The sequence below is a fragment of the Pipra filicauda genome, unplaced genomic scaffold (genome assembly GCF_003945595.2).
Source record: "Pipra filicauda isolate LSUMZ 115617 unplaced genomic scaffold, ASM394559v2 scaffold155_size1731166_pilon, whole genome shotgun sequence".
Taxonomy (NCBI): domain Eukaryota; kingdom Metazoa; phylum Chordata; class Aves; order Passeriformes; family Pipridae; genus Pipra; species Pipra filicauda.
The window spans coordinates 816041-836566 of NW_024104051.1; the positions used below are offsets into that span (position 1 = coordinate 816041).

The 20526-nt window shown below is 39.0% G+C and overlaps 1 protein-coding gene and 1 long non-coding RNA gene across 3 annotated transcripts in view; one reads left to right on the forward strand and one right to left on the reverse strand.

Moving 5' to 3' along the window:
* RECK (reversion inducing cysteine rich protein with kazal motifs) overlaps window positions 1-6700 on the forward strand; it is a 51493-nt gene extending 44793 nt beyond the window's left edge. For both annotated transcript variants that reach the window (XM_027721523.2, XM_027721524.2), the window contains 4 exons: window positions 411-621; window positions 1754-1827; window positions 4277-4432; window positions 5460-6700. In XM_027721523.2, the coding sequence (XP_027577324.1) occupies window positions 411-621; window positions 1754-1827; window positions 4277-4432; window positions 5460-5675 (657 nt within the window). In that variant the 3' untranslated portion in view covers window positions 5676-6700. The remainder of the gene's footprint in view (window positions 1-410; window positions 622-1753; window positions 1828-4276; window positions 4433-5459) is intronic.
* LOC113988183 lies at window positions 79-6045 on the reverse strand. The gene is made up of 3 exons (XR_005562718.1): window positions 5151-6045; window positions 3722-3897; window positions 79-1003 (listed from the first exon to the last, which is right to left on the reverse strand). It is a non-coding gene; the product is annotated as an uncharacterized LOC113988183 (long non-coding RNA).
* Window positions 6701-20526: the final 13826 nt, after the last annotated feature.

Below are 20526 nucleotides of genomic sequence, written 5' to 3' on the forward strand. Positions count from 1 at the left end.
ATACTACAATAGAAAATGTTTATTGACAAATCAACTTTATTAAAAAATATTTTACAATATGATGAAATTGTAGTAATTTTAATTAATTTAATAAACAAGTTAATTTATATATGGTAATTTTATTTAAATGTTAGCGCAGAACAAAAGTTGTTCTTTTCCAAAACATGATTTATTGTACATTTCCCAGATTCCACCTTACATTTCTCTGTACCTTCTTTACATACTTACCCTTTTCATTTATGACCCATTCATAAACTGGCAGGTTATTTACTCCCAACTTCCTACTTTTTCAATGTTTGACAATATTAGCAGTGAATTCCCTTTAGCTTTGTTTTTCCTCATGTTAAAACTACTCTGAAGCTTCTGTAGCATGACTGAATTGACCTTGGAAACATTCCTGTGTGTTTCAGCCATTTTGCAAGTCAGTGGAGCCTGTGTGTGGACACAATGGGGAAACCTACAGCAGCGTCTGTGCTGCCTATTCCGACCGCGTGGCCGTGGACTACCATGGACACTGCCAGGCTGTGGGGGTGCTCTCGGACTACGGCTTCCATATGGAGTGTGCCTTTGTGAAGTGTCCCCAGCTTTCTGCCACTGGCTGCAAACCAGTCATTGCACCAGGTATGTTAATTTGCTGTGGAAGTTTAATGCAGAGAGGAGAGAATCTGTGTATAAATAGGGGGATATGTAGAACAAAACTTATGCTTTGAAATGTTATATTCCATGATGTCTTTGAGACTTCGAAGAGAAAGGATGAAGTAGAGATCACTCTCTACTTAAGGCTAGAACAAGCCAGTATCAGGACCCAGATGGTAACCCTGGAGTGGAAAGCTTTGGCTTTAGGAGTCAAGCTCCTTCAGTCTTGAGAAACTTGCAGCTCTGCCCAGGAGATGGGTTTGGGAGAAATGAATGAGGTCTGTGGTATCTCGAGCAGGATGTCTCTAGGAATCTGATGAGCAATTTTTCGGAAGTGGCAGCGCAGATACCACAGTGGGATACCAAGCTGTCATCAACATAGGGTTCCCAGAAGAGCAAAGATGATATTTAATTAGAAGACAGAGAAAAATACCACATGTATTTACAATACTGTGAAAGAGGACGACAGTAGGAATAGTTTTGCAGTTATGCTGTTTTGAACTGGATTTTTATTGTTTTTACAAATACCTCCTTTATAAAACAACAATTACTCATAGGTAATACACAGAGCAAGGAAAGCTTCGTTTTTAAAAAGAAAGAGCTTTATTCATCTTTCTCATTCCCTTTGAAAAAGGGTCTTTTTGCTTTGGTATTACTTTTAGTATTGTAAAAGTCACTCTGTGAATGTGAATTATATATAATAAGTTGAGGAGTGAATTTAATACACAGTCATGTCCTAGCTATATCAGCTCTTGAAATCCATAATTTCTGTAGTTGTATATGCATGCATCCATACAAAATCTTAGCTTGTGATACACAAAGTGCCTTCAGTTTTCAGCTTAAAATAATGAATGATCTTGAAATTAATGAAAATTCGACTTGTTTCTTCATGTTGATAGTAGTAAATGTGTGTTGAAAGGTGACTGCTTTTGCATTATAAATGTTTTTAGTATGAAAAAATATTAGAAATGTGCAATTCTGCTATCAAATTGAAACAGGTTGCTTTGGTAGTTCTGCTATTTTCATTCTCAGTTAATATTCAAATTTTGACTCCTGCTTACTTAAAAGTGAAAACACTACTTGCTTTTATTTCTGAGATTCTTCTGTATTCACATAGGAGCCTGCTGTCCACTATGTGCTGGAATGCTGAGAATCTTATATGACAAAGACAAGCTGGATAATTTTGCAAGGGTAAACAGTTTAATCATGCCTAATGTTAAATGGTACAAAATTAAAGTTACTGTATACTTTCTCCTGGAAGGTTAACACATCATAAACCCCATTATTTTTCAGTAGTTAGTGTGTGATTGGGTGGTTTTTTCCTTTATACTGCTTTATACTTCCCTTCATTTTTTTATCTGAGGCGTATAAATTGAATTACAATGCAAACCAAAACAGAATTAGAATAGGCATAAACATGCAGACTCAGGTTTGCAGTTTATACGTCTTGTAATAGTGTGGAGAAATGATATGGGAACAGCATCTATCTCACGGTAGTAATACGGTGTATATTTGTTATCTATGGCCTTTTTGTTAAGTTTATTCTGCTAGCTCACTATTTCCTAATGTAGGTAACTTAATTCTGACATTTTCTTATGTTTAAATGCGATTGTTTACACTCTTTGGTTACCTAGATAGTTGTCACTCATTTTGTTGCTCATCAGCTAAACTGCTGGATTTTAATTAAACATCTCCATAAGTTAGGCTCCAGCATTCTTTATTGCTGCTCTTAGAAAAGCTTCAGCACAAGACTGATCTGATGTTGATTGTCTGTCACTGAACACACCATCGTGGGCTCAGACACTCCCCATGTGGTGTATAAAAGGATTGCACTTTATTGACCCCTGCTTTTATGCTTCAGTGTACAGAACATAGCATATCAATTGACTTGTGTCATGACATCATAACAGAATAATATGATGATTATGCCTGGTGAAGCAAAACAATTCCTGTTTGTATCTGCACATGATTTTCATTTTTTTAAATACCAAGAAGAATGAGAATTTTTCCAGAACAGTATAGAATTGCATTAACCCACTTATATGCTTGCAACATAGATAATTAGCTATTATTGTAAAATCACAGAAAAATTTAGTTTGAACATTGGTTTTATTCTTCTTTTTCCCCCCTCTTTTTTACTTCCCTTTGTCACCACAGTCTTGCTGACTCTTTTCTCTTGGTCACCTCTTGCCACCATACACACTCTTCAAGTTTTCACAGCTCATATATTTAAAATGTATACCTGTATCTTTACATTTAAAGTATGTGATCTCTCAAACATGCAAGTAATCATTCAAGAGTCAAGAGAATCTTAGCACTGACTAAAAATTACGTAAGTTTGGCTGAAGCTCTTTCCTTTGGAAAAAGTAGTCATGCATGCCTCTTTTAGTTCAGACATCTGGTTCATGGGAGAAAAAAATGCTTCAAATACTAAAGAGTTATGTAAATTTGACTATTTTTTTCCTTCCCCACCCCTCTGGCTGTTTTTTGTAAAGATATCAAGAAACAAAAGTCATGATCACAGAGCAAAGAAACATTAGAGATCTACTAAAATTCTAATCTACTAGACTTCTAAACTAAGACAGTAAAATACAAGTTTGACACCATCAGTCATTCTTAAAGTATCCCTGAGCTTCTGTTTTAAGACTGTTTGAACAAGGTGTGCTGATTAATCAGCATGTCAGACAGGATTTTAATGGACAAGGAAACCCCTCAAAAATCTGGTAAAAGAAATGTTGTATGACACCTTAAAAATTTGATTCATATAATCTACTTGGATTTCCCAGATTTCCACTTGTTAAGGTCCTGTACCAGTGATCTGAAAAGAAAGAAAGCTACAGTAGAATAAGAAGGATTGAGTTCTTGCAGCTAAAGCTAGAAAGCAAAACACAACAAAATGACCAGTGACAAGGGAAGTGTTTGTGTTGGTGTCTATATACACATCCGTAAAACACATTCATAAGTGATCTGGGAAAAAGCTTTAAGGTGTAGCAGTCCTTAGACTGAGCATCTACAACCAAATTATTGTTTGTCAGATACAGACAAGAGAACAGAGAAAAAAATTTTAAGAGAAAAATGCATTTACCTGGTAGTTAAGTACTGAACTTAAAATGTCACAGGTTCCCATAGGTACAGACATATATCTGTCCTCACAAAGCTCTCCATCTCTGGTGACTCTTGGAACAGGTTCTGAGGCTGTAAAGCAGTGCCAGCTGGCAGGACTGCTCTGCCTCTTGTTTCCCAGCACGGGAGCACAAGTTGCTGTAACAGATAACCATTTATATTATTTTGAGGTACATGATACATAGACACACTAACCATGAAGGTGGAGAACAACACATACCAAAACAATGGTTAATCTAAGAAGTAAATATTTTCCCCCTTTCTTCCTTTTAACTTTTTCTTTTAATGTTTTCAGGTGGTTTGGTTTTGGAGGTTTTTTTTAGAATCAGAATAATTTTCTAGAATTATATTTTAGAATCATTGAATTGTTTTGCTTTTTGGTAGCATTTAGGGTAGAGTTTAGAACTGAGTATAATGGCTGAAACAAGTTTTCTGGCATGACATCAAGTTGTTGAAACTGAGGAGGAGAATTTTCCATAATATCACATCATCCACAAAGTTCTTTATTTTCTTCCAGGTAACAAATAAAAAGCCGATAACAGTACTTGACATTCTTGAAAAAATCCGCCTGCATGTGTCAGTGCCACAGTGTGATGTGTTTGGATATTTAAGCATAGAATCAGAAATTGTGATTCTCATCATTCCTGTGGATCAGAACCCCAAACCATTGCAGGTAGACTACATTATTATTTTGTTTACTCAGCATGGATTTACTTCATTTTTGCACATATACAATGGTGCTTGTTTCTCAGGAAGATACATTGTGTGTATTTTGATTGCCCATGTTACCAGAGCAACCCTGTTATATCCAACTCAACTACAATTTCTGTCTCCTCCTTTAGCAGAAATAGCCCAAAATGTTACCAGGACTTACTAGAATGGACAGCTCTCACTCCAACTGTAGCAAGTGCTGTCAGATTCCTGGGGTGAGGACTCTGAAATCAGAGATGCCACCCAAAAGCAGGGAGGAGCTGCTCATTTCAATGGTGGTACCCATTGCTGAGCTAGACATTTCTCAACTTTCAAAGCTTTGGACTTCCAGATACTAAGTTTGTCAAGTTTAAACTTCACCAGAGGTGGCTTCCAAAGCTGTTAAAGAGCCTTAGTATTAAAGTCATTCCTGGGGTGAAGTAGAAAGTAGTGGAAAAAAAATGAATTTATGTTAGAAAATTCATTACCATCATGTCAGTGGGGGAATGGAAACCTGAGGTTTCTCAGGTTTTCATATTACTTCTATTCTTCTCTTCCCTTCCCGTAAAAGAAATCAGTTTTCCCTGATTTGGAAGAAAAAGCCTAATAAGGAGAAAATCCAGATTTTTCCACTGTTGCAGACTTCAAGGCAGTATCTTGGTCTCTCAGGAAGGAAGTCCTCAGTTTTAGAGGGTACTTACCTTAGTTATAATTTACTGTGAGTTTTTTGGCATCAACATTCAAAACACATCACCCACAATAACTTGTATATGGCTTCGTTCCTTTCCGTTGCTGCTACTCAGGGCTTCCACAGAAGTTTTCATCACACCAAGGACTATGATAAGAGCTCCGCTATGTTTTCTAATAAATACTCCCCAAAACAATGTAAATCTTATGTGCTGATGGGAATAACTCAGATTTTCTTTCCTGAATTTTGCTATCTAGCAACATTTTCACACTGGCATTTTACGTGGTAAGAAGAGAAATAGCAACTTTTTTTTTCCCCACAGATTGAAGCCTGCAATAAAGAAGCAGAAAAGATAGAGTCACTGATAAATTCAGACAGTCCAACATTAGCATCACACGTGCCGCTGTCAGCTCTAATTGCATCTCAAGTACAAGTTTCGTTTAGCATTTCTTCTCCATCTGTTCAAGTGGTGCCTGTTCTGCACTCCCTGTTCCTAAGCCTTTTATTTACCTTGTCAGCATTAATATATTATATATAACTGCTTGGAAAATATGCATGAGTATTGTGGCGTTTATATTGTGAAGGACATTCAGAATTGTTGATCAATGAACCAGAAAACAAAAATCGTAGAAGATCTGATGAACTTGTGTTTTTCAATGAAGAACTAGAAGTATTTGAATAATGTGAAAAGATGATTCTCTTATTCATTACTAGTCAGATGACTGTTTCAGCACAATTAGATTGTTTTCCATTGATCTTGGAAACAAATATAGTCTGGAACGTTCTGACATTATGGATTTGTGGTTTTTGTAAGAAGGAATCTCAGAGGGCTTTTTCAACAATGAACAAAACAGTGTTTTGAGTTTACTAAAGAATGTTAATTTTGTATTATTCAGATGCATACCAGTGACAATGAAAAGCATGCACCTATTTTAAACATCATTTTTGGAAGAAACAGATTGCTGCTACTTAATTACCTTACCAAAAATTTAAGAGTTTATTCTCATGTAAATATGCTTTCATATTTTATTATGAAGGAAACTAACTAGCCCTGGGCCTATTTCAGTAGATGTCTTTACTTGGACTAGTGAAGACTTGCAAGACATTGGGCTCACTGCTTGTAAAATGACAATCAAGCTCTATGCTAGTACCTGACTTCAGTGAAGAGATATGTTCTTTTTATAGTTTTGTACATTTCAGAATCTCATATTGGATGCAAAATTATAAAGAATCTCAGTATCTATATTTAAGTGCCATTTAAAATATTGCAGTATTTGCATGTTATCTAATTAAATTTATACTTTAAATGTTTATACAAACAGTATGTTTTATTACGTATTGTATTTTATGCACCTGACCTTAGTCTACATGAAGTATTTTATATCAGTATTATGATAACCAACTTTTGAAGTATATACAGAAAAACTTATTTTTGCCAAAATGCTGAACTTTGAAAGAAAGCACTGAAAACTTTTTGAACATGTATGTTGTAGCATGTTTGTAGCAATTATTTCTGCTAAATCTTTTAAATGCAAAAGTATTAAAGCTTTTTATTTTAATAAACACTTTGTCCTGTGTCCTTGTGTAGAATGCAAGTCATTCTGTAGAATTCGGCAACGCAGCGTATATTTTCCCTTCTCTCTCAGCTCAGCACTTAAAACTAACTGCAGTTACGTACATTTGTGACTCACACAGATAACGTTTCCAAATAGATTTCAAGGGGGTTTCAAGGGGTGCAGGTTTTTTACCAAATCTGTGCTATGTGCATGTGAGTTTATGCTGTGAGTTCCAGACACAATTAACTACTGAAGGAGAATGTAGATCTTTCTATGGGATCCTCTTGGGTACAGTCATCCTCAGTTTTGATTTGAAAGACTTCTCTCACCTACAACTGGAAATATGCACAAATGTAAAGGACAGAAATACTGCCTCATTTGTACCTAAACTTCAAATCTCAACCTTCTGCACAGCAAAACAAGTTACTAGATGTCCATACTTGCAAAGGAACAAAGGGAGTTTCTTTGGAAACTCCATCACTTTCTTTTTTAAGTATATCTCTGTTGTTTGTTTTCTCTTAATGACTGAAGAGCACTTTTATTTCAAGTGCAGTTGTACTACATATATAGTTTCTGAGTCCTTTTGGTAGATGATTACAAATGATCGTAATCTTTGAAAGTGTTTTTGCCAAATAACTTGAGGAAGACTCATGCACATAATCATCCAAGTCTTGAAACAAAAAACCTGTTAAACATGTTGATAATCAATCTGTTTCTGAAATTTTTTCTGTGGATTCTTTAGACTTGGACACAGTAATATAATGAATGTTTTTGAAAAGCTTTTTGAACTGAAATGGCTCAGATGATCTCCACAGAAACTGCAAACAATTCAAATGGTTTATTGAATTCCTTATTTTTTCCAAATCATTAGCAAGTATCTCTTCAACATGTAGCCTGTTAGCTTGCTTAGCATTTACTAAAGCAAATCTAATGGCTACTAAAATGAAAGGAATTATAAATGTTTTAAGAAAATATATACACATGTATATATATATGCACCACACTGAAAAACTTAGTTAAGAGTTTAAAAACATACCCTTTGTGGAAAAGAACATAGAGTGAATTTATTTTTATACACGGGTGAAAATTTTCTTCAATAAAAAATAATACCAAAAAAGTTGCCTCACTCAATTTGTATGAAGAATCCAGAACAAAGCAGACTTTAAGCCCAGAGATTCTTTAATTCATATATGAGTGTCCAGTACTTGCTAAAAAACAGTGAAGATTTTGAGGAGTTGTATTAAATATGTACAGAATCAATGAGATTTCATAAAATCCTAAATTCTTAAACAGAAGCCAAGCATCCAAAGTGTACAGGGCTTAGGTTCTTTTTGCTGGATGAACAAAAGTATTTTCAAGGTTTTCTCAAGACCTTGGACTACCTCAAAGGAATGAAGAAACTATTCACTTATAAGTTTCAAATTCAGTTGAACTGGAATAAAATATGGAAGAAACCAAGCAATGTCTTACTTGCAAGTTAGAAATGAGAACCTAATAGGGATGAATTTGATACAGGTTTCAGAGGAGTTTTCCATAAAAGTGCTAATGATTTTCTGTCACCATCTGTGTGGAAATCTGGGTTCACTTAAGAAGGAATGGGGACAGCACAAGGGCACTTCAAAGCAATACAAGCCTGTTTGTTTCTTTTATAACAGGACCCAGATGAAATGTTTGCCAAACATTATTTGCTTCTCTGCTGAAAACCAGAGTTAATGGCAATAACTGGCTCCAGAGAGATGCTTCAGTTCTCTTTCAGTTTGCTTAGTTTGGCTCTTCTCAGCAGGGTGGCAAGGAAGTAGAGGTGCCAGGGGTGCCTGTCTGTACACTCTAAAGAAAGGATCAGCCACAGGGGCAAATGCCAGAGCAAGCAAAAGCTAGACATTTCTGGCTGAGTTTTGAGTCCAGCAGGACCTTTCAGAGAAGGTGAGAGGCAGTTCTGTGAGAGGGCATGAAATCGGCACTTAGAACTGCAGTGTCACTGCATAGCCTCGCTCTTCTCTCATGCTCCAATTTTATGCTACTTTAGCCAGTGTCATAACTTGGAGATTTGCACATGTTTCTCAATTCAAAGCTAAAGTGCTATTTATACATCTGTTTCTGACACTTTTTCAGCTCCTCCTTTTACACATAACAAACAATACTTCAAAACTTTTCCTCGCCATCTTTATTCCTAGGAGGCCCTGGAAGCATTTATGTGGGTAAATAAAAATACATGAGTGCTTTGCAAGATTGTGGCCTAGGTGTTTCATATCTGAAGTCTGGACTGTAAGGTGACCCTCCAGTCAAATGAATCCCAAAAAGCAAAAAGGAGCATTGAGGGGGAAAAAAGATTTTTCTGCCAGGGTTATGCTAGACCTGATAGCAACTTCCTGCAAGTTCTTTCAACTGGTGCTTTTATGCAGTGAGACCAGTAGCTCCAGCTGCTCCATGTGGAGCACAAATGAAGGTGACAACTGTAGATAACTCCTTCACCTCCTAGCAGTGGCTGCATCTGCCACTGCTAAGGCATTCTGCCTTCCATGTACATATTTGTGCACTGCTTGTTTTGTGCTCTCTCCCAGTCCTCTCTGGGCTGTAAACTTTTGCAGAGCCCATTGCAAAAGAGACTCTTAGCTCATAAACAAATAAAAACTCCCTGAGAAGAATGTTTCCAAGCCCTAGCAGGTTTGTTTGTCTCAAGTTACCACACTACAGTCAAAAGGATACACTTTTGGCATTAAGTAGTACATCAGCTTTTGCTAATTAATACCATGAAGCTGAAGCTTTTACTTATATTTGAAGCCATAACCTTCTACAAATCCAATGCTACCAACATTATGCATTTGCATAACATTATTATTTGCATTATATAAGACCAACTGTGTATGACCAATATGGTATTTAAAGTAAATTTTGAAAATTTGAAAATTGAGGAAACATCCATTGTCCAAAACCTTTCATAATTTTAATGGGCTTTATACACACAATGCTAAATGGAAAAAAGTGTGCGCATTTCATCTCAATATAAGAAAGACATTTTTTACAGTGAGAACAATCAGTCACTGGAACAACATCCACAGGGATGTGGTGGGGTGTGCACAACTGGAGGTCTTCCAGATGTGACTAGACATGGTGCTAAATGAAGCACTAGAAAGTTGGACCAGGTGAGATGTCTTCCAACCAGTGCTGTTCTATGGTTCTGTGATTAAACCAATGCTTTTAGTTGCAATACATGGAAATTTTTGGCTTATTAATTAATTTTCAGATCTTATGAACACTGATGGAATTAATTTATTGTTGTTTTCAAAGTGACATATAAAATAATCTGTATTTCCCACTTTAGACAGCCTTTTTCACAATATATCAGAGCCTTTAGAGTATATTTAAATAATTTACACTGATGTTTTATTTAGATGATGAACAATAAAATAGACTTCTGCAAGCATAACATAGAAACAGCTCTGAGGATCAATACGTTCTTTGTCTTCTGGGCAATCAACAAGGACAAATGCAGATTCTGCACTTGGGGTGGGGCAACCCCAGATGTTTGTACAGACTGGGGAATGAGTTGCTGGAAAGCAGTGCCATGAAAAGGGACCTGGAGGTCCTGGTCGACGGCAAGTTGAATATGAGTCAGCAGTGCCCTGGTAGCCAGGAGGGCCAACCTTGTCCTGGGGGGCATCAGGCAAAGCATCACCAGCTGGTGGAGGGAGGGGATTGTCCTGCTCTGCCACTAGCGCAGCCTCACCTTGAATATTGTGTGCAGTTTTGGGCACCACAATATAAGAAAGACACTAAGCTATCAGAGAGTGTCCAAAGGAGGGCAACAAAGAAGGTGAAGGGCCTTGAGGGGAAGCCAGATGAGGAGCGACTGAGATCACTTGGTCTGTTCAGCCTGGAGGAGACTGATGGGAGACCTCATTGCAGTCACAACTTCCTTGTGAGGGGAAAAGGAGGGGCAGGCACTGATCTCTTCTCTGTGATGACCAGTGACAGGATCTGAGGGAATGGCCTGAAATTGTGTCAGGGGAGGTTTAGTTTGGATAATAGAAAAAGGTTCTTCACCCAAAGGGTGGCTGGGCACTTGAACAGGCTCCCCAGGGAAGTGGTCACAGCACCAAGCCTGACAGAGTTCAAAAGGCATTTAGACAATACTCTCAGGCACATGGTGTGACTCTTGGGGATGGTCCTGTGCAGGGATAAGGGTTGGATTCAATGATCCTTGTGGGTTCCTTCCAACTTGGCATATTCTTTGATACTTGAACTCCCCAGAGGTTTCATGGCAGAGGAAAAAAATCAAACCTTTACATTAGTCCATTATTCTCAAACTACTGGTTTCTGTTATTTAGAAATTGGTCCATGTATTTTAAGTATATTGAGTTTTAACACATCGCTACTACAAAATCCTATGCACTGACACCCCCCTTCCGCTTCTGTATTCCTCAACATGAACAAAGTTACAGTCAAAAACATACTCATGCTAGTTATTTTGAAGAAGACTTACCCAAAGGGCAACAGTGAAATGTCTAAGTAAAAGCTCTTGTAAAAGGATGCTTTTTTTGCCTTGCAGTTCCTAGGACATAAAGAAGAACATAAAATAAAGGACAGCCTTCCCTGAGGATGCAAGCACTCACAAAATAATGCAGTTAACCTTATCATCACTTACATAAAGAAAGGTTAAGGAAAGGTTGTTAAATTTTTCATTAGATTATCGTATATATCATATATATAAGAGCACAATTCTGAGTATTTTACATAGGGGAGTGTATATATATATATATGTATGTACATATATATATATATATATAAAACATCTATGAACTTATAAATTACTTTCAAATGTTGTATTAACAGATACCTGTTAATTAGATCTTAGTCCTTTCTTAAAACAGAATAAATCCCTTCTTTCCTGTAAATTATTCTCTGATTTGCCTTTCTCAAAGCTGGCTTCTGCTTCATTTGGCCAGGTCCAGTAAGAAGAGTAACCTGAGCCAAAGGGTGTTGGTGGTTCTGTGACTGTGACAGTACTTAGTAATCCCATAGATTCTTACTGTAAAGAGCCACCCTTGTGTTTTTGCAAATGCTTTCTGTTTTATTTGGCAAGGTTTCTCAGTTTGCTTCTTTGTGCTCAGATCTCAGCATCAGCTGCAATATATGGAAAGGTTTTCAATCTGTTTTATCCAGTTCTGATTCTCCTTCTAAACCAGTATTCTTCTACAGCACTCCTGGATAATCCTAGGGGGTTAAATGATTTAATCAGCAGGTTATGATATACAGCAGGAGTTTTTTTGCAAAGCCACCTTACCAGTGCTAGTGTGGCTCTTCACTTTGGTGTTCTACAACTCTGCACTGTTTGCTGACAGTGGAACAAGTGGATGGGTTACTCTATTATTATATTATGTGTTTATAAACTTATTTTTAACCAAAGTTTTAAATGCAGCAGCAGCAGTAACATGCAGTTAAGTATAAATAAAGATATATTCACATGTATGCATACATACACATATATACACACAGATATATGTACATATACGTGTGCATAAATACATTGATCTCACAGTGCCCTGTACCAGGCTCCATACCACCCTCTTCAAGAAGAGCACATCTGGCCATTGTAGAGAATTTAGCATTTTATTCTAGTAAAGAATCCAAATTTGGGGGATTAATATTTTTAAGTTTGAATTTCAAGTACAAATGTCAATCCAAGATGGAGGATCAAGTCGACTTATTTTGTAATTTATGCATGGTGTTGTCTGGCTATAAGTATGCAAAAAGGTTAAAAAGATAACTCTGGATGGTTTCATTCTCAAGTGCACCCACGAGCAGCAGTTCATTTTCCTCTTTGTTAGCAACACCGCTTGTTCCTCCTCAGAACAATAAGAGCAGCTTCCGAGTACCCCTGCAATTGCTGGCATGAGTCAGGAGCAGCCATCAGCCTCAGCTGCCGGCCACTACAGGAAATTCAGTTCCTCTGGCATAAGAAAGTAAGTTTAAATATTTGCAGCCATTAATTCTGTGAAACTGAGCTGTTGCCAGCAAGGCTGTAGTTGTAGTGTCATTAGCACTGGTTGAGGGCACCACCAGCTCATCCGAGTGCTGGCTCCATCCAGATCAGAAGCAGGGACATGTCTTGGCCAGAAAACAAGACACAGAGAGCAGCCCGTCTGGTTTTAATGCTGGAAAACAAATGCTGTCACACACACATTCTCTGTGCATGTGTTAAATCTGTCAGGTTGTGCATTTCGCTTCTTTAACAGGTTTGAAGTGGCAATGTAAACTCTGAATCAGCATCTCATGGCTTTCTTTAGTGCTGCTCATACCCATAATGCTGCATTTACTATGTCACTGTACCACAGCCTTAAGGCCTCACTCAAGACCCAGATGAGTCACAGAAGATGTGAGAAATGCAAATACACATTTCCAAAATAGAAAAAATTCAAGCTGTCATATTTTTATCTCAGTTTAGCTACATCAGGTTAGAACAGTCACGAAGACAAAGTCACTGAAGTTTTAACTTTTCCAAACAATGTGCAGAAAATGCATGTCTGATCTCCAAATGCTTCTAGTATAGCCTAAGGCAATGTGGGCCCCTAATTTCAGTGCTGTGCTAGACAGGTGTTAGAAATAGCAACACACTCTTTAGTTCTCGGCATGGAAATTGTCACTGTTTGGTCCAGTAACTTTGCTGTTGAACGGAATATTGTACTAAAAAAATACATCAGTTGCAGCCTTCTCTGTGCAATGGAAAACCAGTAAGTTTAGATTCCCTGTTTTCATAAATCTCACTTGATTGCAATTTGATTTTCCTAAAGGTATGGGATACCACTCCAAAACCACAAGTTAGCATTTACAAAGCTTTTATATTTTAATTTTCTAGGGGAGTTTGTCAGGTTATTTTACCTCTCAAAAGTAGAATGTTATTTGGAATTGCTGATTATTTCTTCAGCTTTTGGTCTTGTTGCTGTGTAAGTTGTTACAGCATAGTGAAAACTATGGGCACAGCTGGAAAAGTTTGGGGAGTTGCTCACAGGGTTAGTTACATTCATTTTAAGAATATGAAAATAGATGATATCTCTTTTTCAATATTCTTAAGCTTTTGACAATTCGTATCATCAGGTAGCTTCCCACCATCATTTTGTTTATTTTTGGGTTTTCCATTAGTTGCAGTAGCTGTGACTTGAACATTTACTTGCCAGTAGAAACAAACCTTTCTTACACAGCACTTAAATTTACAAAATTTTGGGCTTTGTGGTTTTTACAGCAATTTAGAGAAACCTGTTCTTTAATAACAGAAGTAAGTTTGTGATCTCCTCTTCAGTGAAACTCACTTCTCTAATGAAAATACAGCTGTGTGTGCTCCATGACAAGTTTACTAACCTGATGTTACAGTATAAATAATGGATGTCCCTGTGTATCTGGCATGTATGAGTGCTACCTTTTTAACTGGGTCCACACTAGTGTGTACAGAAATGTTTTAGTACCACAGCAGCTCTTTTTTCTGTGTCCCATTAAATGAATTTAAGAATTGCAGAATACCTAACTAGGAGCAAAATACCTATCTTACCTCACAACAGAAATGCAAGCTCATGTATTAACACTGTCTGTGTATCTGTAGTTGTGTGGCACAGCATATTCCAGAGTTGAATCACAAGTCATGAATTAAGTTCTCCAAGTTTGAGGGTTCTTTTCTTCTTTTTCTTCTTTTTTTTTTTTTTTTTTTTTTTTTTTTTTTTGGCTAGTCCCAGTGAAACAACTGCTGTGGTTTCACAACTTTCTGTTTGAATTCTTATGCCAGATGTAGACTTTCCCTACACTGTAAAAAAAAGGAATTCAGTTAGCTACCCAAACATTTTCTAGCCCTGCTCTGGGAGATGGGACAGCGAGGTAGTGCTAGTGACAACAGCAGAAGTTTGTAGCTTTAGTAGCAGAGCAGGCAAGTTATGGCATGTGATGAGGAGCTGAGCTACCTGTCTCCTGGGCCCATTACTTGTGTTGTCAAAGCATCTAACACAGTCCAGATTGTAACAACACCGAATTATGTTACTCCATTATTTTATATTTACTTTTCTCTATTAACAGTTGCCATTTTGCAAATCTGAGTTAAATTTCTATGTTTAATCACCAAATGCTTTCTAGCAGCACAGCTGAACCTGAAGCTGATTTACTGCCTCCTGTTTAGCTATTCAGGTCATAGTGGTCTGTGGCTGAACCAGCCATCTCTGGTTGCTATACTGCCCATGGAGAGAAACAAACATTTTCAGGATGAGTCATACGGGTTTTAAATATATGTTGTAGGGTAAGAAAAACTGTGCCCTAGGAAAGCCTTTCTGGTCAGAGGAGAGCTGCTCTTGCTGACCTTAAGAACAGCGCACAGAGTATCTCCTCAACAGCAATACACAGAGCCAGGTTGCTTTTTATTTTTCTGAGAAGGGTTTTGTGTCAGGTTTAAGCATACTCAAAAATATGCAAGGGCCTGATTACAATCCAGTAGTATGCATCCGTCATGTGCATGTGCAGAAGTTTCTGTTGGCAAGTGTTTAAAAAACTTCAGAGGCAAACATGGGTGTGGGCAAGGACCAGAGCCTCAGAAATTCTCTGAACTTTTCACATCACTGTTGCTTCATCAAGGATATGTGTAGCACAGAAACACAAAATGTTAACCATTACTCTGGCCCTTCTTGCTCTGATGGTGTCACTCGTTGTCCACTATACCTTGTGTTCGATTTCTGTTACATAGCTAGAAGAAGCACGCTCACACTTGCAATCAACAAATAAAATAGCAAATACCCACATTAATAAGCACACTGAGTTAACATCACTGGACCAAACTCTGGAAATGAACCAGTTTTTCAGTATTTGTTCTCAATGCCAAATTTCCCAAATAGTTCATCTGAGCTTTCTTCGTACAGCAGTACGTCAGCCACAAACTGATTCAGGTGAAGATAAAGGCATTGGTAGCGTGGATGTAGCAACTGTGTTGTCCTATGATACTCTGATTTTTAACAGAAGAGGAGATATTTCATACCAGACCATAGCAGGAACATTTATTCTTAATGACCGGAAGAGAGATCTGTAACAGGGACAGGTCCTCCTCCTTTGTGGAGGCTCTGGTCAGGGTACATTTAAACACTGCAGCCACTTGTAAGACCATGAGCTAGGCAGGGATGAATGAACAAGCACGCTGGGTCCTGCACTTTGGTCACAACAACCCCATGCAGCACTACAGGCTGGGCACAGAGTGGCTGGAGAGCAGCCAGGCAGAAAGGGACCTGGGAGTTTGGATTGACAGGAAGCTGAACATGAGCCAGCAGTGTGCCCAGGTGGCCAACAAGGCCAATGGCATCCTGGCCTGGATCAGGAACAGCGTGGCCTGCAGGACCAGGGACGTGATTCTTCCCCTGTACTCAGCGCTGGTGAGGCCACACCTGGAGTGCTGTGTCCAGTTCTGGGTCCCTCAGTTCAGGAAGGATATTGAGGTGCTGGAGCAGGTCCAGAGAAGAGCAACAAGGCTGGTGAAGGGACTCAAGTACAAGTCCTATGAGGAGAGGCTGAGGGAGCTGGGGTTGTTCAGCCTGGAGAAGAGGAGGCTCAGGGGAGACCTCATCACTCTCTACAACTCCCTGAAAGGAGGTTGTAGCCAGGTGGGGGTTGGTCTCTTCTCCCAGGCAGCTATCAGTAAGACAAGAGGGCAGGGTCTTAAGCTGTGCCAGTGGAGGTTTAGGTTGGATATTAGGAAGAAATTCTTTACAGAGAGAGTAATCAGGAATTGGAATACGCTGCCAAGGGAAGTGGTGGATTCGCTGTCCCTGGAGGTTTTTAAGATGAGACTGGATGTGGCACTTAGTGCCATGGTCTAGTAACCCCGGCAGGGCTTGATCAAGGGTTGGACTTGATGATCTCAGAGGTCTTTTCCAACCCAGCTGATTCTATGATTCTATGAATCTGTCAGATGTCAGTGGGATGATGGGCTGGAGCTCCTCTCCTCTGAGGAAAGGCTGAGAGACTGTTCAGCCTGGAGAAGGCTCAGGGGGATGACATCAATGTGTATGGATGCCTGAAGGGAGGGAAAGGAGAAGCAGGAGCCAGCCTTGTCTCAGCAAATCTTGCTGATAGGACAAGAGGCAATAAGCACGAGACACCTCAAACTCCATCTGAACATCACTTTTACTGTGAGGTTGGTCAAATCACTGTTTGACACAGGTTGCCCAGAGAGGCCAAATATACCTTCCATCCTTGAAGATAGTCAACACATGATGGGACACAGTCCCGGGCTCTAGGCGGCTCTGCTTCAGCAAGAGGTTGGATTAGCAGTCAATACCTCCATAGCAGTCAATTACCTCAATAATGTTGTAATTCTGTAATAAAGCTTTGAGGTAGATGAAAAGTACCACTATACATGCTGACCATTTTGCTAGTCTCCCTGCTTATTCTGCACTTTTAAAACATGGCCATTTGCAGTATTTGAAGCTCTAATCCATGACATATTTTGTCTTTGCAAGTTAACTCCAGATCAACAATTCCATTGCAGCAACACATATCACAGAATCACAGAACACCAGGTTGGAAGGGACCTCGAGCATCATCTGGTCCAACCTTACTTGGCAAAAGCATGGTCTAAACAAGATGACCCAGTATCCAGTCCAGCTTAATCTTAAGTGTCCAATGTCGGGGCATCCACCACTTCCCTGGGGAGATTATTCCCTTGGCTGCTTGTTCTCATGGTAAAAAAAATTTCCTCTTGTGTCTAATCATAATATCAAGTATCTTCGAAATGTTTTGCTCTGTGCATCCAACCCACCTGCAGCCATTCCACAGCACTGTGCTGCATCACCACACAGGTATCTGAGGCCCTTGAAAAAAAGTGGCACTGAGTCAGCAAGAAGGTTGAATTTGTCCAGTCCTTACCTATTAGAAGTAGCTTAACATCCAACAGCCCCCCTGGCTTGAACAACCCTCTTGGTTTGTATTATTTGGGGAATTCAACCCACAATCTAGTGACAATAGTTCTGCATTTGAAAAGAATCAGGTGAGTTGAAAATGCATTCTATACATATTATTTATTTCTCAAATGTACACCTTTCCTCATATGTTATGGCCTTTCCTGTGTTGTGAAATGAAAGTTCTTGCCCAAAATACACAGGTTAGTGACAGACTCATAGCCATAACCCAGATGACTTTACTTTGTATGTTTAACACTAAGATCACTTGTCTAGAGTTTAGGACTACTTGTGTTAAAGCTTCAGACCTATTTTTTGAACTTTGTATTTATTCATGGCTTCAAAATGCTACTCTTTTAATACAGAAATCCTCTACTCTCCAAAACACATATCAATTTCACGGGTTCAAAATCACTGCTGTGATGTCTTCATAGACTGTATTATTTTGATGATTTTTTTACAAGGCAGATCCAGTATGCACTAAGCATTTTAGAAATGCTTCTCTGGACAGGAACTGAAAGAAGTTCATAAGTTGTATGAGGTGTTGGGTTCAGATCTGTATTTGCTGACAGCAGTGTACTAAAGTTTCTGAGAAGGAATTTAACTTTCCAGAAATTCAATACAGAAATAGCTAGGTACAGTGTGGGAAGCATTTATTTTTATAGACTCAGGGGGACATCATGTTCTTGTGGTTTTAAAACAAACCTTCAAACGTAAGATTAAAAATCTAAATGCTGCGGCCAGGGTTGTGTTCCCCACAGAAATCCCGTAGGTGGCATCACAGCACAAGGGAAATTACATTTCAGCTGCTTTTGATTTAGAAGGAATGCAGCCCATCTTGGGATTTTTATTTTTTGGTTGTTTTCATTTAAAGATAGCATTTTCTACAGCTTCAACTCAACTTTTTGTGTCACTTCATTCTCAATATCAAATCTGCACAGGTCTGATAAGTCTCTCTGGCTTTATGCAAATTTATTTCTTCCTGCAGATACCCATCAAAAGGGGCTGCCCCAAGAATGTAATTCTCCAGTACCTAAAGTGGCATGTCGCTTTTGAGTGCTTTTGAGAAGGATACCTGACATCAAGGACATGTATAGATGCATTAAATTGTTGGGGTGGAAATTAGCCAAATCCATAGTGGTAATTTTTGTCACCAGTAATCTAAAAAGTTCATTAACTGGGTACTTCAAGAGGCAAATCAGACACAAGCACATACACACACACTCTCTCAAGGTTTCAGCCTTTGAGAGCAAAGAAGTGAGTATTTTCTAAGATTTTTTTAAGACAACTCTGGTTGTTGAAAGAACTCGTGTGCAGATGTGAAATTATCATGACTAACAGTAAATTCAGCACTATTGCCTTAATTCAGAAGAGGGGAAAAAAGCAAACGAAGAAACCAAGTTGTAGCTGGAGATGTCACCAGAGAAGACCAGACAGGAGAAGAGCATCTTAAACCTTCCACAGTGTTTGGCAGTGCCGCGAGCCGCTGGATAGTGTGACCGTTTCTCAGAAAGAGCAGGATTACTGCCATTAACATCTCAACAATAACCAGTAGATGTCAGCACCATTTTTTGTCCGATATCAGGGGCCTCCACAAGGGGAAGACTGGGAAGACTCGTGAGGAGCCAAGGTGCACGGACTGCATCCAGCCTCAGCTCACCACAGGACCATTCTGCCCCTGCTGATCGCCCTCAGGGCACAGTGCCCCTCACTCCAGTTACAGCAACGATATTTGTTTGAAGTGCAACCACCTGGGCACAACATATATGATCTCCTATTGAAAAGAAAAAGGATGTAAATTGGGCTGCGCCTTGACTGGATGCCTAACCCCGACACTGCTTCTCCCTTGTAGCCCTCCATGTGGATTCTGGGACTCCCTGCACTGGCTGCAGCATGAGCAGATCGTGCTTGCTCTGAACCCCCCCAGCTACATACACAGAGTCTCAGATTAAAACTGAGTTTGTACTGCTCCCACCCATTCTCCAGGCATGTTCCTCCAGGAGAGATATCTCCTCAGAGATACCCTAACTTCTGGAGGCCTCAGACTGCACGTCCAGCAGTACAGAATGCAGCTCAGACTGCTCAAGGACATGGGGTAGGTCAGGGAAAGCTGACTTATCATACAAGCAGAATAAAAAAAAATAGTATATTTTTATTTAGTGGTATGGAAGGAAGGAAAAAAATAGAAAAGGAAAAAAACTCCCTTGCAGGATTTACCACCTTGCTCAGGACTTGTCACCAACATAGTATTTCCACCACAACTTACCCCTCCTATCTCGGCTCAGTCTGCTTACAGGATTTGTGAATTCTTTTGTCTAAAACTGCCTGTGTAAATTTTTGCCCTCCTAATTCCTTTAAAAATCCACCTCCTTTCACCCACAGAGAGGGAACATGGCTGACCATGTTCCATGGCTTAACATCTTCTAACAGTAAAGTCACTGTAATCAGAAGTTTTTATAGCTGCAGATTTCCCGAAATCTGTATTTCTCAGCATGATGCAAATACTCCAGCAAAACCACAAGTAGATCTAACAATGTTCAATCACAAAGTAGTACAAAGCAAAAGTTATGCAAGTAACAGAGATCTGGCAGACCTCTTCTCTTCCACCTACTCCAAAACCAGACAGAAAGGGGATAATAAAATGCGGAACCTATGCCAAGACTTTCAGGTAGTTCTATGAGCAGTTGATCTCATTGCCCCAGAGGGACAGGTGGCTTAGGGCAACAGAACCAGTAGGAAGCATCTGTTCTCAGAAAATGTCTTTTTTTTTTTTTTAATACATCTTTTTGCTAAACTCTGTTCCCCCAGGAACCTTGAATTATTAAGAGGATTTTATTGCTGCTGCTGTTGTTCTAGGTCACCCCCTCCCCCCCAGAGTAAAGCATTCAGAATTTTTGAGCAATTTTTAAAATATTTT